We start from the raw sequence: 17288 nt of genomic DNA, 5'->3' as shown, positions 1-17288 counted from the left end.
AAAAGGGCTGTGTTAATTTCACATAATGATTTGAAACCAGTGGTTGCAGCAGGTGAATTAAAAGACAAAGTGTGACTGTGTTCCATGATTGCATGTCTAACTGGAGCGCATAGGCCTAAGTGGATGTCTTTCTTTCACAGCCCCCCTGTCCCTCGGCCAAAAATGAGAACTAAACAGCATTCTTCATTGTCCTCTCCCCACAGCCCTCAGCTCCCATAGAGATTTAACTAGCTGCCAGAGCCTGACCAGGCACCCTTGGGGAGCCTAGAAACGGCAGGCCTACCCTGAAATGCCAAGGGTGTCACTGTGTCCTGTCAGCCTGGATTAGCTCTCTCCTAGCAGCTTCTGCAGCCTTGTTAGTGTGGGTGTTTGTGTGTGTGTATGTGTGCTGAAATAAAAGAAAGAAAGCAAAGGGGGATAAAAGAGGAAATGAGAGAAAGTGTGAAAGAAAATATGGGTAGTTATGGTGAAATAGCCATTTAGCATCCGCCTCGAACAATATTCCTCTCATCACATTTATAGGTCAACTGCTGCTTGAAAGAAAAAGAAAATATATTTCATGATATTGTTTTGCCCTCTTTCAGCAGCAATACTCATGAACAATATCTATATTTTTGGTGCAGCGCGGAACATAATGAGACGACTGAATGCAATAACAAGGCTTATAATCAAGAGAGCACATTGTGTTGTTTATCAGGTTTTCATCTGATTTCAGGAAAACTTTCTTTGCCAGCTCTTTCAGCTCTCAAATGATCTGAAGTTTACATTTGAGCCATGTAAATGCAACATTGTGTTGTGGCTGAATTTAAATTTAGCCCCCGGCACTCTTTGCCGTCAAGCCTTCTAGCCAGGATCACATTGCAGATGAGCAGTTATTGTACTTCCATCATAAAACTCCATCTGTCCCTCAGGATTGGTGCTGGCAAGGGGAAATCTCCCACCTCGCCTTGTAAATAGCCAATGAACCATTTGAATCCTATAATTCTAATTTAGGGATTGCTTGTGTGTGACAAGGGCGTTAGAGCACTGGGAGATAAAAGACTCTCCCAGGACCCATTAGTCCCCCCTACCATGCCTTTAATCAATGGGCTAATGTTTACTCTGCTTAGTGTGTCATTTATAATTAAAACTAGTACTGCTCATTAGTGTCCAACGGGCCCAAGGTAATAATTTAATTCATAAAACATCAGTTACGTCCTCATCCGCTAAAGGCGCGGCCATCAAATGGCGATACCACAGATAAACTTGCCGTCATTGGTTTAATGAAAATTTAATGACTTCTGAGGAGTGTGCGATGAATTGCAGAAGAGATGAGTGTTTACCGTTTTTACAGATGGGGCAGCATTGCTCCGGCTCGTACACAGGGTTGACACACTCTGGGACGGCGCAGTCGGACACCACACAGTGCACCTCATTATTTGGTTCGCAGCGGCACCATTCACAGGGTGACGGCTGTGGGAAGGGGGGGTTGGAGGTGGGAGAGGAGAAACGGGGAATCTGGGTTAGATGATTCAGTGGGTTTCACCTTTATCAGTGTGTGTGTGTGCTTTACATGATTACCACTGGTCAGTTGAAGAGACAGCCAAAACCCGTGCTGATTTTACTCAGTTAAAAATGCTCTTATTACATGCATCTCGTACTGTCTTCATAAACAAAGAAACAAGCTAATAAATTATTCACAAGGCCAGTTTTATTTGCCTTCTTGCATCTCAACAAACACAGCCTGTAGCTGACGTTGAATAAAATCACCAGAAATAACTAATAAGGGAGTCTATAAAGTAGTGTTCATGATATTTAGTATTTTGCTGCATTCTGCTGCGGCCTGCCTCGGGAAACAGTTCAGAGGCTTATCTTACCACCTCTGCAACATGTAAATCAGTGCTATGCAGCTCTCCGTGCCACTGCCTCTTACTTGACTCTATCTTTACAAAGTCCCTTGACCGGAAAATGAACTGTAATGCAATTACATGGAGTGGAAAAATACAAACTGTTTCCATATCACGAAAGGTCAACTGTTCATCATATTAGATTTTCTTTCTGCTCATCTAGTAAACAGTCTTTTGAGGGCATCTCTGCTCTATCAGCGACTCAGCACTCTGTAAAAGCCTTTGAGGGTACAAATGTTTCATAATTGATAACCTTTGATAACCATGTTTTTTTTTTTAATTTGGTAGTTAGGTAGGTCAATATATGTGTAGAGCAGCAACTGCAACCAAGAAAAAAAAAAGATTCAGATGAGTCATAATAAACTGGGTGAGTTATCTGCAGTCCACAAATTTCCTAAACCGCTGCAAGTCAATATTCAAAACATCTATTTAAATTCAAAACCAGTGACGCAAATGTTGACTCTTGACTGATATTTAGATGACTAATAATGTGCTTTCATGTTGGATATATAATGCTGGTATGTACTCCAGACAGAGTTTGGCATTTTGGGAAGTATGCTATTTGATTTCTTGCTGGGAGTTTGATCACTCTGAAATCTGTATGGTAAATACAGTTAGCTTAGATTAATATAAAGGCCAGGGGATAAAAGCTAGACATGCTCTGTCCAAAGATCTAGCAGTATAGAGTCCGCCAGGAATGAGTCCTAAAACCTGGAAAATGATTTAGCATTTTACCACTCCTGGTTCCCTAGTCTCAAAGTCATTGGGTTGTTTGAATGGGTTTTTGGTTAGATGTGTGAAGTAAGGTCTGTCAGAGGTCTGTCGCGTTTTGTTCTCCAACATAAAATACGTCAGTAAATACCCCACTCATGAACTTTCCTACTTGTTTCAAGACTTTATGCTAAGCTTCGCTAGCTATTCCTATTCCTATTCCTAGTCCTAGTCCTAGTCCTAGTCCTTTTCCTATTCTTATTCCTGGTCCTAATTCTGGTTCTTAAAATGCCTGAGGTTGTGCTGTGTAATTACTGGCTATTGACGTTCTGGAGCGCCGTGTCAAGTTCTGCCTGTTACATGCATTGTCTTGTTTCAAAATACTTTCAAAATAAACAGACTACGTCAGTACAACAACACAAATTGACATATTTTTTCCTCCAACGACTAACGCACATGGTTAGGTTAAGGAAAAAAGAAAAGGGTTGGCTTTTAAATCTTATGGGACACAAACACCACTCTCCCGGACGAAAGTCGGTGCGTGTTGGACCCATCCACCACCCCTCCCACCCACTCCACTCAGGCTTTCACTGTTTTAACTTTCATTTTTGTTGCGTTTCCCGCTGACACCATTAAACTACAATGGTGACTCGTTGCATATCATCAGAGGATGGCGTTGATGCCTGAAATAAGGTCTGTGGTTCTCTGACATAAAATACATCAGTAAATACCCAACTCATGAACTTTCCTACTTGTTTCCAGTCTTTATGCTAAGCTTTACTAGCTATTCCTAATCTTATTCCTATTCCCAGTCCTAGTCCTAGTCCTTAAAATGCTGGGTGCTGTGCTGGGTAATGAATCCTTGTTTTGTCATTATGCCATTAACTATCCCAAACGGCATTAGTTCCAGACAGTTTGCTACATTTCCATCAACTACAGCTGAATTGTGGCAACAACAACAAAAACAGTTCCACTGTTCATAAAGGGAAGGGCTGTGGTGCTCCTGGATGCTTTAAAGTGACTTTTATCAGCCAATTTTGACAGGATGCATTAAGTAGCACAAAGTGGGAAGTAGCCAGGCTTGTCTTTTTATTGGAATTTATGGCAGTCTGGATGCACTGCAGCCATAAATCGAATATGAGCAACATCAAAAGATGGAGGGAGGGGGTGGGGTGGAGTGTGGGGCTGTAGAGATTAAATTGAACGCATAACCCATTCTCTGATTGTGGCCATACTTTCTTGACTTACTATATGTCGAATGAGAAACGAAGAATCAGAGCAGAGACAACTCAGACATCAACTTGACACTATTCCCTCCTATCATTCCCCTCACAGACAATGTATAAAACTGTCTCAAATGTAAAAGATATACTTCCTGATATACCAGACAACTGTCCAGTGGCATTAAAAGTTAGGATGTGAAACTGTCTCAGATTCGACGCTCATAAAGGGAAACAAAGTAAAAAAATAGGACTCTTTAAAAGGGAATGAATAAGTACAGGAACAGTGGCTGCTTTTATGTGTGGAAATGTCTGTAACTTGTTAGTGTGCTGGTATAAAACCGGTGTTTTGTATTGCTGGTTTTAAAGATTCACACTCTTAGTGATGTTAATGATGATAGATTTCATCTGCTCATTCACTGTGCCTGTTGCATATTTTAGAGCTGCCGCTCCCTGATTTAAAACACGTCTTTTCTTTTCTAATGTAGCTGCGCTGAAATAAAAGAAAAAAGCTTTTAAGAAATACACATATAGATGGAACCTGAACATTTATAACTATTCTCATTAGACATTCCTGTCAGAAATTCCTCTCATATCTTACCCGCACAAGTAGTTGACTCCAGTGCGCTCATGTAAATAAACCACGGCAAAAATATTTCCCGTTCGCAGAGTTAAACACCCTTACAGCTATCTTCCCCTCTGTCAGTTTGAGCGCTCATACAGAAACGTACCAATTACACAGCAAGTTGCTGTCTCATACATATGGAAGATGGACTACATTTTGCCAACCTGACAGACTCAATCTGTGGGGGCTGGCAAGGTAGGATTCAGGGTCAGCAGTGAAGCATATAGTGCCGTGTCTGACACTTACAATCTCAATTCAAGGTGTCATGCCTGCATTTCGGCTCAGGTTTCTGATTCTGCATGTTTCTCTAACATTGGCGTATTAAGCTGTTCGACAGTATTTAGCATCAGTTTGGCAACATGAATATGTAACGCTCACTTAGCTTTGTTGTCCATGAGCTTTTTGGGTTGAGTGAAGATGAGATACCTTAACCTTGGGCAACATATAAAATCAATTACACCTTCATTTAAATTTACACTGCCAGCAGCAGAAACCCAGGTTCAGTCGAGATTATGTAAGGTAATAATAAATATGTCTTGTCTGGGAATTGAAGCAACAGCAGTTTGCAATAATGAGCTTCATATTGTGTATTTATGACAGTCTTTAAATGGATGCACACTGATAGAATCCCAGTGTTTTTGCATGTAAACATCATATCCTGGTTTCAGAAACCTGTATGACCTGCTTTCTGCAAAAGCCAGTATGTTAGCTTGAGCACTGCAATAGAAACTGAGATACTACTAGTTGGTGGCACCCCTAAAGGGAGCCAGGAAGGGCCATGGCACCTTGATGCAATTGCCCTCCTGGCAAAAAATTGGATAATAATTTGATATTACTGTCTTTAAATTGCTCTTGCATGCTTTGTAAGCTAGCAAAAATGTAGTGTTATCTTGTGAAACTAGACAACCTAAGGCATCCACTGGTACCAACCATGTCGGCATGCCTTGTTAGAAAGGGGGCTAAATTATGCTCCAAGGTTAGGCTAAATGTGGCAAGGGAACAATTGGCATGGCCATTTTCAAACGGGTTCCTTGATCTAAGGCATCTAAATGAAAATGGCTTCGATGGGTACCCATGAGTCTCCCCTAAACTTCAGAAGTCTTGTTCTTTTGAATCAGTGTACTCCTCCAAACTAAAGTTGTGTGTTGGTCTTTTTAAGGAAAAGGACAACCACCCTATTCACCACATTCTCACTCCGACCTTGTCACGTATCAACGTTTGGACATGGATCTTCCATGTCCAGATACGACATGAACGGTACCCTTGGTGCGTTGGCTGTGGACGTTCTGGGACGCTCTGTCAAGTTATGCCTGTTACATGCATTGTCTTCTTTTAAAAATCACTTCCGTTTTCACAGGAAATTTAACATTTGCATACAGTCTCTTTCAAGGTAAATGAACTGCATCAGTACAACAATGCCAACTGACGTTTTTTTCCTCCCAACAACAAACACACATGGTTAGGTTTAGGCAACAAAAGCATGTAGTTGGGTTTTGGATAAAAGAACAGGGTTTGGCTTTATAATCTTACGGGATGCATGCACCGCTCTCCCGGGTGAAAGTTGGTCTTTGTTGGACCCATCCACCACAACTCCCCCCAACCCTTCTTGGACTTTCGCTGGCTTAACTTTTGTTCTTGTCCCATGGCGTTTCACCCTGATGCCGCTGAGTGCTGTTAAACTATAACAGCAACCGCCTGCATATCATGACAGTGTTAAAGGACATCTTTTTTCATCAGTGTCTGATGCGGCAAGTCACTGCCCAAGCGCTGGATTTTGACGATTCTGGAGTGAGACCGGTTTAGCCTATTTAAAGAACAATGACTCACCTAACAAATGTATTAACATAACACATTAAAACAGGATGGTTGTGGAACTCAAAATGTTAACTGTACCAATATTAGTCGATGCACGTCAGACAATTAATAACATTAACTGTAAAATAGGAACCCAAAGTATATCAGTATGCGATTGCTTAATTCTCTATATTGACATGGTTTTAACTAGCCTATACTACGACAGCATAATAGAATTCCTAAAATCCAGTTATGGCTTTTGGTGTTGGTGTGCCACCCCAAGATTTCCCCATCTGGCCACCCATAAGAAAAAGCTCTGGGGGCGCCACTGGGCACAGTGGCATGTAATCACCTCGTCCATCTTCCTGATCAAGATCAAATGTGCTTTCAACTTCAGTTATTTAGTTATTAGTCAATGAAACATTAACATAGGATGGATTCTAAGATTGTCCCAAAGTGTGATCATAAGGAGAAGCAGACTGACATCCTTATTATGTAGGGCTTCCTGCTTCACAACTACAGTAAAGACCTTTGATTGACTTGCTGAGCAGACGTTACTCTTACGTCCATCCCATATAAAGAATGCAAGAAGACGTACTGTTGGAACGATAGTCATATCTGGCCCATGTATTTGAAACACCTCCTGAAGAGAAAGTGAATGCATAACAAAAAAAGTCTGAAACTAACACAGAGGATAAATTGTCTGGTTGCTCTCCTTTATTACTACTGATAAGATGGAGAAAATAAAACCAGGATGCTGCAGAGTCCTGGGATATAGAAACAAAAATGGGCTCATTCTTAAATGCTGAAAGAGCTCAGTTGGTACAAATATGAGAGTGGCTGGATGTCCAACAGACTTGCACTGACGCTGACATTCAGAAACCTGAATGCAGTTGAAATAGGATATAAAAGGATACGAATAACCAGGCTTCTCATGTTACATGTGGATTTTATATCCCTAATATCAATACCAGGCTTCCTGTGTCTGTGTATGTAAATCTGACCTTCATAACAAAAACAGCTGCAAACAGTAGTTGTTACTTCTTCTGCTAATAAAGCACCAAGCTAACAACACAACAATCCTTAACAGAGCCTTTACTTAGCAGTTGATGCTTGATTACACGTTAGTTTGAAGTATCTCATTATGGGTAAAAGCAAAGCATAATCACAAATTCAATCTAGGAGTAGGACAGTTAGGTAAGTGGATGTAAGGATCCAGCTTACACCAATTCTGATTAATATTTGATCAGCTGCCAAACATACAGCAAGGAAATTACACTAAAACACAACAATGGGAACAATTAGACACAGTTTCACTAGAGTCTGCATCTGGCACAGATACAGATTCCCTTTTACCCCCATAAGGCATATTACTATCTTTAGAGGATAGAGAAGGAGGCGATTAGACATCATATAGCAGCTCTTAAACTACACAATAGTAATGTAAAAATGTAAATCTGCTAAACCTTTCATTTGTTTTTCTCAGCAAAATGCATTGTCTCCAGTAGTTGCTGCTGGTAAATTGTAGGGATAAATTGGAATTAAACTCAACATAAGAATTTACATATATTATTCATGTGGTTTGAGGCGATGCAATCAATATATTTGAAAATGAATGTGAGCCAGAAACAACAGAACTAGGGCTTAGATTTATTGTTTATGACTCATATTCATTTTTATTGTTGTCAGACTGACAAGAAATGGGCAAATGGCTTCTTCACATACTGAATGCAATTTTGAGTTTTCTCATCCAAAGGTTTTTCTGGAGCCACTTCATCCATGTTGTTTTACCTAAACTGTATACACAAAATGCATTCAGTGGCCACATCGTAAACTGTATTCTCACTGAAATACTCACCGTACCATACTGTTTTTACTATTGTAAAAATTTTTTAACATAACATTCACAAATTACAAATTACGTTAGATTGCATTTTGCTATGTTTTTGCCACATCTACATCTAAAAGTGAATAATAATAGCAAAAAACAAACTGCAATTACTGCTTTGCAGTTGTATGTCTCCCAAACCTGTCAAGTTGCAGTTATTTTTTACATCCATGACTGTGAAAACATGGATGCTTTACACACATCTTCCCCCCGGCTGCACTGAAGATCTATACAACCTGACCAAATGTCTGCCCTTCTGTTCCTGAGTTAGGGTGCTGAATAACAGTCAGAAAAGTGTTTTTGCAGAACAGTATGATGTTACATTGAAGCTGACCATTGACATTTTGGATATAAAATATTATCACTTCATCAATTTTTTTGGCCATTTTGCCTTTAATGGACAGGATGGGTAAGCGTGAAGGGGAGAGAGAGAGGGGGGATGACATGCAGCAAAGGGCCACAGGCTGGATTCGAACCCGAGCCACTGCGGCAACAGCCTTGTATATGGGGCGCCTGCTCTACCACTAAGCCACCGACGAATTTAAACTATTAGACATGTGTGCTCAATTTTCACATAATTAGCATATGGATTCCTGAATTATGGCCAAAAACATGTCTTATGAGGTCACCATGACATTGACCTTTAACCTTCAACCACCAAATTCTAGTCAATTCATTGAGTCAATTCAACGAGACTTGAGTCCAAGTAGACATTTGTGTCAAATTTGAGTAAATTCCCTCAAGGCCCTCTTGAGATATCAAAAAATTCATATATTGAGAAGAAGACTGACACAAGGTCACAGTGACCTTTGACTTTTGATTACCAAAGTCTAATCAGTTTATTCTTGAGTCAAAGTAGATTTTTGTGCCAAATTTGAAGACATTCCCTCCAGGTGTTCTTTAGATATTGTGTTCACAAGAATGCAACAGACAAGGTCACAATGACCTTTGACCACCAAATTTTAATAGTTCATGTTTGAGTCAAAGTGGATGTTTGTGCCAAATCTGAAGAAATTCCCTCAAGGTTTTCTTGAGATTTTGTTAAGTACGGACATATGGACAGACAGACAACCCAAATACATAATACCTATTGCCCAGTGACATAAAAATGCAAAAACTCCTGAGTGTCTGCTTTCATGCCTTTATAACCGCTATAAAAGAACTGTGAGAAGAAGAAAAAACATAAGGTGTGATGTGGATGAGAACTTGCGGACACATGCAGAAAACAGGGTTGACTAGCACTTCTGTATTTCTATTTTTGTAGTTTTCCTATAAAAGTATGTACAGTAAATTGTAGTTTTGTGTTGCATTACTGGAATTATTAGTTTCATTTTGTGCTCTCAAAACCACTCGGTGCAAAAACTGTATTAAAAAAAAACCCCACTGAAGCATATTGCAGCATTTCTGATTTATTTCTGTGACATATACTTTGGGGAAGAACAGTCCAAGTGTACCAAAATCAAATTTTGCGCTGGGAGACAATTCATTGTTCTGGTACAAGAGTCTCTCCTGACAGTGGTGGAAGAAATACTCTAATCTTTTTACTCAAGTAAAAATAACAATACGTCTATGAAAAAGGTTCTGCTACAAGTAAAAATCCTGCAATTTTACTTAAAGGTGCAGTGTGTAGGATTTAGGGGGATCTATTGGCAGAAATTAAATATAATGTTCATAACTATGACTTTATTCGTGTACAATTGCATAACACCAAGAATTGCTGTGTTTTTTTGTTGTCTTAAAACAAGCCTTTCTACATTGGGAGCAGGTCCTCTTCCATGAGCCCTTTGCGTTTTAACATTATCTCAAGATCAGTTTCAGTTAATTTTAGCTTTTGATAGGCTGACACTCATTAACGAATAATATTTAATAGGAAAAAAAGGCATGAAATACAACAGGTGTTTCCTTTTATTCCTGCGCTTCATTGCCTAAGTGAACTTTACCGCTGCATTTCAAAGCGCTAACACTATCCATTAAGATGTGATGACATTTTAATGGTTTGTGATGTATATGTCTTGACTTTTATGTTATTTTCTGTTGGCTTTGCTGTCAGACAGCCAGACAGCCATGCTAACATGTGGAAACACGCTCAACCCCCAACCTCTTGTCTCCACTAGTTCCTTGGCCTATCTGCACTGCACAGTGCCCAGGTTGGGTGGGAGCTAACATTAGGTAAGTAGCAGCACCACTCATGCAGCAATTACAGCTGATAATGCTGTCACGATGATGGAATACATTGCTGAGGAAACATTGTGCCCACCCTTCGGTCTCCCCCCAGGTTTTCCCAGTGGGTAAGCAGCTTCATTTTGAGCCGCAAAACCCCTTTAGCATTGTTTACAATGTTAGCACCACTAGTCATGCAGACACTGCTAATGGCAGTAACAGAGCTAACAGTGGTAACATGGTCTACAGTACTCAAGTTGTTTTACAGCTCAAAATTGAGCAGCTTATTCACTGGGGCAACCTAGAGGTGGACCAGAGGGTGGGTACAATGTTTCCATGGCAATGCTGTTGGGTTGGGAAGGTGTTACAAGCGGCAGCACCGAATAACTGGTGCTGCTAGTTATCTAGCTCCTACCAGATCTGGGTGGTGCGCAGTGGTGCAAACTGAAGAGTAGCAAAATAGACTTATAGATCGACATGTGTTACCGGTCAAAAATATTCTCAGCTGTTAACCATTGACATCACTACCTCAAGGCCATCAGAGGTTCTCCAACATGCTTGGAAAGGGAGGGGTAAATAAAGGAGCATATAGTTAGTTGCAATACGCAACTTCACAGCTAGATGCCTCTAAATCCTACGGGTCCATGTCATTGGTCTGACAGCCCATTGGTCCGACATCCCATTAGTCCGATGTCCCATTGTTCCGATATGTGATTAAACTAGGCTATACTGTATTTGTGTACCATACAGGATCAGCAAACGCAACAAAAGTAGGCTACTGGTCGAGATACAAGTGTCATAGAGAGGAGAGAATGAAACACCATAATCTCCTGTTATTATGTATCTCCTGTTGTGTGGGGAGCTCTCCGTGGTGCTGAAGGGCTCCCGGCAGGTGTATTTCTACCTTGATGGTGCGCCGCAACCGGCTCTGGGTCAGCTGGGAATGGCTTGAGGCGAAGCAGGCTCACGACTTATGTGTTTGTAGTCTCGCTCACCAGACCTTTCTCAAGAAAAGAAAGGTCTGGCTGGGCCGACTCTCACTGTGAGATTGGAGAAAAAAAAACGCCTCAGCTGCTTGTATTTCTTTCAACCAATCACAATGGTTCTGGGCGGTGCCACAGCAACGGTGCGCTTGCAAAAATATTGCCGGGGGGAAACAGGTTTTGGTGTAACATGCCCACAAAAATATCACCTACAGGACGCGAACCATGGCAGAAAAATGGCTACATCCCCGCAAGATCAAACACCGCAAAAGTTAGTAAAGGACGTGTTGAAAACGGTTGAAAACTGCTACACAACCGGAGGTGGTAGGGCGGGACTTCAGCGGGTGGCTCGTTCTGCCCAATGAGAGGCTGATCTCTGCAGCAAACTTCTGCCCACTCAGACTAATGTGTTTGCCACTTTCTTTTTCATTTTAACCCACACCATGATCTTTTCCTGACCCTAACCAAGTGGTTTTTGTGCCTAAACCTAACCAGACCTTAACCACAGGGCATCATGATGATTTCGGAACAACGGGACTTCGGAACAATGGGTTTAATATGGTCGGAACAATGGGATGTCGGACCAATGGGCAGACCCCAATCCTACACACTGCTACTCAAGTACAAATACATACATATTAGCAGTAAATCGTGCTATATCAAAGGTAAAAATACTCATTCTGTAAAACCACTGGTGTTAAATTAATCATTTATGTATTATTTGAGTAGATTCATTATCCTCTATGCAACATCTGAATGTCAAGGTAGAGCTAATTTTAATAATTGTGTTAACTGCTAAGTAGTTTCATCTTTAACAATGCAAATGTCATAACCTGATATATTTGATGTATAAAATCTTAAGCTGAAAGTTATAACTAAAGCTGTCAAATAAATGCAATGAAGTAGAAAGTGCAATGCTTCTTTGATATGCAGCAAAGCAAAGGTGAAATGTAGCTTTAAATGGAATATTAAGTACAAGTACCTCAAATTTGTCCTTACATACAGTACTTGAGTGACTGTACCACTGGATCCTGAGATGTGTATAAAGTGTTTTGGTTGCATTTGTGTATTTTGGATGTTTTGGTTGATTAACTGTGATGCTGAGCTGCATGTCTGTAATGAGAAAAAGTGAACTCAGTTAAAAGGAATGTGTGTTACCACTGGTATTGCAATTTTCTTTTAAAAAGGAATCATTTTTAACAATTTTGTTAAAAATGTCATTTGAAAGAGAAAACTCCTTCATGTACCTATGAGACATTACAGATTCCTGCAATGTATTCAGCCATGCCTGGCGCTTTCAGCGCATCCTTTTGTGTGAGGTCTACCGTGAAGAGGATCAGTCATGCCTTAGCCCAGACTCACAAAAGAAAATGGAGCACCAGCACCGAACTTAGACATGCTGCCAGATGTTTTGGTGAAGAAAAGTCTCCTGTTGTCCCCGTCTTATTGGCTGGGTATTAGAGTGAATTGGCTGTCATGCTTTTCATTCCCACTCTGAGACAAATGGAGACGGGGCAGGGAAGCAATGAATAGTCAAAGAACCTTCAGCGGGGCAAATGGTAATGTAAAATACTTTAAGGCTGGACATCAGGGTCACAGGAATCTCACCCATGCGGTTAATAGGAGTGATGGGAATGGGTTGACAGTCAAACTGCATGCAGCTGTTGTCCAAGTCAAAACAATATTTCACTGGTGGTCAGGGAATACAGAGAGAGAGAGGAGGACTTGTGGATGAGGGGAGCTGGATGCTAAAAGCACCCTTAATACTTGCACAGGGGTACTTTAAGTGCAAGGAAGTTCAAACCAGAAAAAGTTGTCTGAAAATTCTTTGTGGCCTAATTGTTTTCACTTAATAATTTCTGCTAATTAGGGCCCTTGTTGCCTCTGGCAAATTGGATAGGAAAACCAATTTGAGCAATCATTTTTACAGCTTTTATGGCTGTTGTGTCTCATAGGTGTCCGTGCTGAAAAGCAGAGTCACTAATTACTGTTGTGTGTGTGTGTTGTGTAGGCAGCTGTGATTGTTGTGATTGTCTGTACATGTGCTTTCACAGCACGTTTCTATTATTACGGTACATCGAGTTCTGCAAAGACTTTTGTTGTTTTGAGAGAACAATTAAAAGTAACAGACAAATCACAAAAACAGCATTTCTATTTATAGGCAATATGTTTTTCTGTGAAAACCAAATTACCTAAATATTTAATCCCTACACAGTAGTGTTCTTTAACTACACTGCACTGGGCAGATTAGTGTCTGTCTCATGGGGATTTAAGGAAAGGTGAGTAAAAATTAGGTATTAAGGCTGCATGTTTTAGCAGTTTTATTACTTGCAAATTAATCAATTAACATTACTTGCCTCTAAGAAATAGAGAAATTGAAATCGACTGTGTGTACCTTTGTCACTGAAAATGCTGGAGCCCTCCCCCCTTTTTCAACTCTGCATCCCTTCCCTAAGGGGATCGCAGGAAGCACGGATGGGATTGTTCACATTTGAGTTCACATCCCAGCCCTAGCCTGACGATCTGGGATCTGAACTCACCCTATATCTCCTGGTTCTTGATTGCAGCTGCGCTGGGGCCAGAGGGACGCCGGCAGCCATGCTGGGCGGACTGGTCCCTTCCTCATCTGATGGGGAACCCTGTAGGTGAAACACCTACTAAGGTTGAGTGGTATGACTCTCTCACAGGGCATCAAAACAAAAGAGTAGAAAAAAATACACCCACTGGAAGTCAATCTGCCCCTACAAAAAAAACTGCATTGTATTAAATACTAAAGTGGATGAGTTGTTATTGGAAAATGTACTTTAGGCTTAATTGTCAGGTTGCTGATGCATGAGTTATACCAGCATTGGATTCAACAAATGACAGGCTGACATTGCTCTGCAGTCAGCTGCTTTGTGTTGAATGAATGCCCAATACCACTTGTGCTGACAATGACTGCATACTCTACGTACATGGAACTTAATGAGTGACCTATTGCATGATGGAATTTTCAACATAATGAGATTAGAAAATTAAAAAGTGCTGGTTGATGCCAAACTAGGCTTACATCAATTCGTCATTCAGACTTAAACATTGGAGTATCCCAGAAGCTGACCACGTCTCTCCTGTTATCATTCTGAGAAGCTGCGTCTCTGCATTTCCTCCCTGTCATGTGCTACTGAATATAAATGCAAACGTCAAATGCACAACGTAGCATGAGCACCGCAAAGGAAATGCCAATGAGGCCCACACCAAAGGTTAACCTGTCGGCATCTCTAAACAGTGGTCTGTATACCAGATACTGACGGCCTTTGATTTCCTTGAACGCTGCAGGGTTCCGAAGCTTTCATGTCCTTGCTGAAGAGACCCAACCCCTCACACAGGATGCGGACTAAGACATTAGAGTTACTTGTGTGGTCTCGGATAGAGGAGGCAGATCCTAAGAGATTTCCTCTCTTCTCATTTCGGTTGTGTAATATTCACTGAGATGATCTCGAAGAACAAATGAATGCTTTTTTTCCAAATCTTCTTCAAGTACATAGAAATGTCCTTCTCTGGGCCCCTCCAGTCAAGGTTAGCAAGAGGGTGAGCTGCACTATTGATGGAATGATCTCACATCAAACTGCGAGGCTTATGCACTTACAGCGGCCCTTACAAAATCTGTGGGCTTGCATCCCAATGCGGGACTGAGCTTGATGCTGTCTGACGTGCAAACACACCAATCAGTACAGATTAAGAACATAGGTTTTAAATGGGCTGATCCCACACACCCCTTATTAACAGCAACACTATGTCACTGTCACACTGATGTGCTGATGCATAATGCAGGACCACAACAAACAATTATTTTCATGATCAATTTCTTGATTATTATAATTTTTTTAATTAAAAAGCAAATCATTTACAAAAATTAAATTAAATAATGTCACAAATAGTAAAAATACCCATCACCATTTTCCATCTTTAAATTGCTTGTTTGTCCAATTAACAATTCAAAGCCCAAATGCACTCAATTTACATCAATAATAATGTAAAACACAAAACAGAAGAATTTGCGTAACTAATTGCATATCTTAATTGTTATTTCATATTTAGCACAAGCATAATGTCCCCTACTACAGCATAAAAATTGTCGTTAACAACGGGAAACCAGACTGCAATGACTTGTTGCTCATTCAGCCTAATGCACTGGGGTAAATACATGAAAAATCAAAAGCAATTACAAAGGTTTTACATTAATAAATGATGGACAACTCCTAGCCACTGTTTTTTTTTTTACATCTGGTTTTCAATTTTGTCAGATTTGTCAGAAGTTAGACTGCCACAGATGAACCGTAGCGGAACGATTAATAATGATGCTTGTCTACATTTTATTTGGCTTAACTCACTGTGTAGCCCCCCTGCCTGCTTCAATTTGTTACAGTGACATGACATGTTAATTTTCACAGGTGCGACATGTTCCAACATCTCCCAGCAGAGGTTTCTTTGCTTGGAAGTCATTATGTAAACTAAAACAAACATGCTACAGACTACAGAACGCTCTGCTGAAGCCTCTCATGGCAGCTAAACTGCAGGTTTTCACTAAAAACTGCAAATTATGTGCATACACAACTATTGTGTACAAGTCAATTCAGATTGACAACAGGTATTATCAGTGTTTACCTACAACACAGGCAACACAGGTTCATGTTCCTCTGATGTACTGGTAGTAGTCAAGTCTTTACATTTTAGTTATTTAAATATACTTGTAATCTTTCCCTAACTTCAAAGCTGCAGTAATCAATATTTTTATAATAAATATGAGTCAAATATGTATATGTGTCAGGGGTTGCTGGAGGTGACGCATCCACAGACACCAGACTCTGCAGATCTCTTTAGCGCTACAGAATTTTAGCATCTTTCAGCTAATGGTTTTGGTTTTACGGCCAAAGCAGCAGTTTATAACAACAAAGCTCTGTCAAATTAACTGTATACTACTTGTGCAACACTTAACAGCTGTAAAAGTTGGTGACTAGTTGGTGAACATAGTGGAGCATTTAGCAGCGTAAGAGTCGGATATTTCCCCAGTGACTGGGGGAGACCAAAAGCAGAGCTCAAAGAAACTTCTATTCATCAGGTGGCCAGGAACATGAATCAAACTTAATATTAATGTTGCTCTGTGTCTTCTGGATGTAGGCAGCAGTCTGTTTACACATTTGCCATGGCTTCTTCACAAGGTGATAATACAATAAGCCCTCTAACCCACACAAACTCATAGGTCATATGTTCCTACCCTCCAATGCAATCCACAGAAGCTTTTCCTAAATTTGCACCTCTACCAGTGGATGACAGATTAGATCGTGCATGACTGTTACAGACTGCAGTTTGTAACATGTGGTTAATGTTGTCAAACAGTCGCAGTTGCAACAAAACTAAGTGGTAAGGTTTAGAAAAAAAGATAATAGTTTGGCTTACTTTAAAGTATGTTTGTTACTAACACGGTGCAGGGGTTTGTGCTGTCACCTCACAGCAAGAGGGCTCCAGGTTTGACCTGCACATTGCATGTTCTTCCTGTCAGTCTGGGTTTTTGCTGCATTCTCCGGCTTCCTCCCACAGTCCAAAGACATGCAGGTTAAGTCAACTGGTGTCTCTAAATTGCCCGGAGTTGTGAATGTGAGCATGAATGGTAGTCTGTCTCTCTGTCAGCCCTTTGATAGTCTGGCGGCCTGTCCAGGGTGAACCCTACCTCTTGTCCAGTGCCAGCTGAGATACGCTCCTGGTATAACTAAGGTAAAGTAACTATACAAATATAACATGCGTCACATGACATACTATTCTACATTCTTAAAATTAGCTCAGCGTTGACTGTTGGTTCACACAGGACACAAACAGCGGACTCCTGGGTGAAAGTCCTATCTCTTACCCGTCCACCTCGCCTCAATTCCACCCTTTGAAAGTGCACTTTGTTGCTCTTTATACTATGTCGCCTGACCTTCTCTTTTGCTCCTGTCATATTACTACACCCACTGGAGGTCACCACCTAAAATTAATCTAAATATG

General features: G+C 40.7%; 1 protein-coding gene across 4 annotated transcripts in view; it reads right to left on the bottom strand.

The window, feature by feature from the left end:
- Positions 1-17288, bottom strand: part of vwc2l (von Willebrand factor C domain containing 2 like) — a 35959-nt gene that overhangs the window by 13843 nt on the left and 4828 nt on the right. For 2 of the 4 annotated variants that reach the window (XM_033612700.2, XM_078174436.1), the window contains exons 3-4: positions 13808-13921; positions 1323-1452 (exon numbers count right to left, since the gene is read on the bottom strand). In XM_033612700.2, coding sequence (XP_033468591.1) covers positions 1323-1452; positions 13808-13921 — 244 coding nt within the window. The remainder of the gene's footprint in view (positions 1-1322; positions 1453-13807; positions 13922-17288) is intronic. The other 2 variants (XM_033612708.2, XM_033612717.2) reach the window with 2 other exon arrangements.

This window comes from Epinephelus lanceolatus, chromosome 14, assembly GCF_041903045.1.
Source record: "Epinephelus lanceolatus isolate andai-2023 chromosome 14, ASM4190304v1, whole genome shotgun sequence".
In the NCBI taxonomy this organism is placed as follows: Eukaryota; Metazoa; Chordata; class Actinopteri; order Perciformes; family Serranidae; genus Epinephelus; species Epinephelus lanceolatus.
The sequence above is the reverse complement of the archived record's forward strand: the minus strand, read 5'-3'. Positions and strand labels throughout refer to the sequence as shown.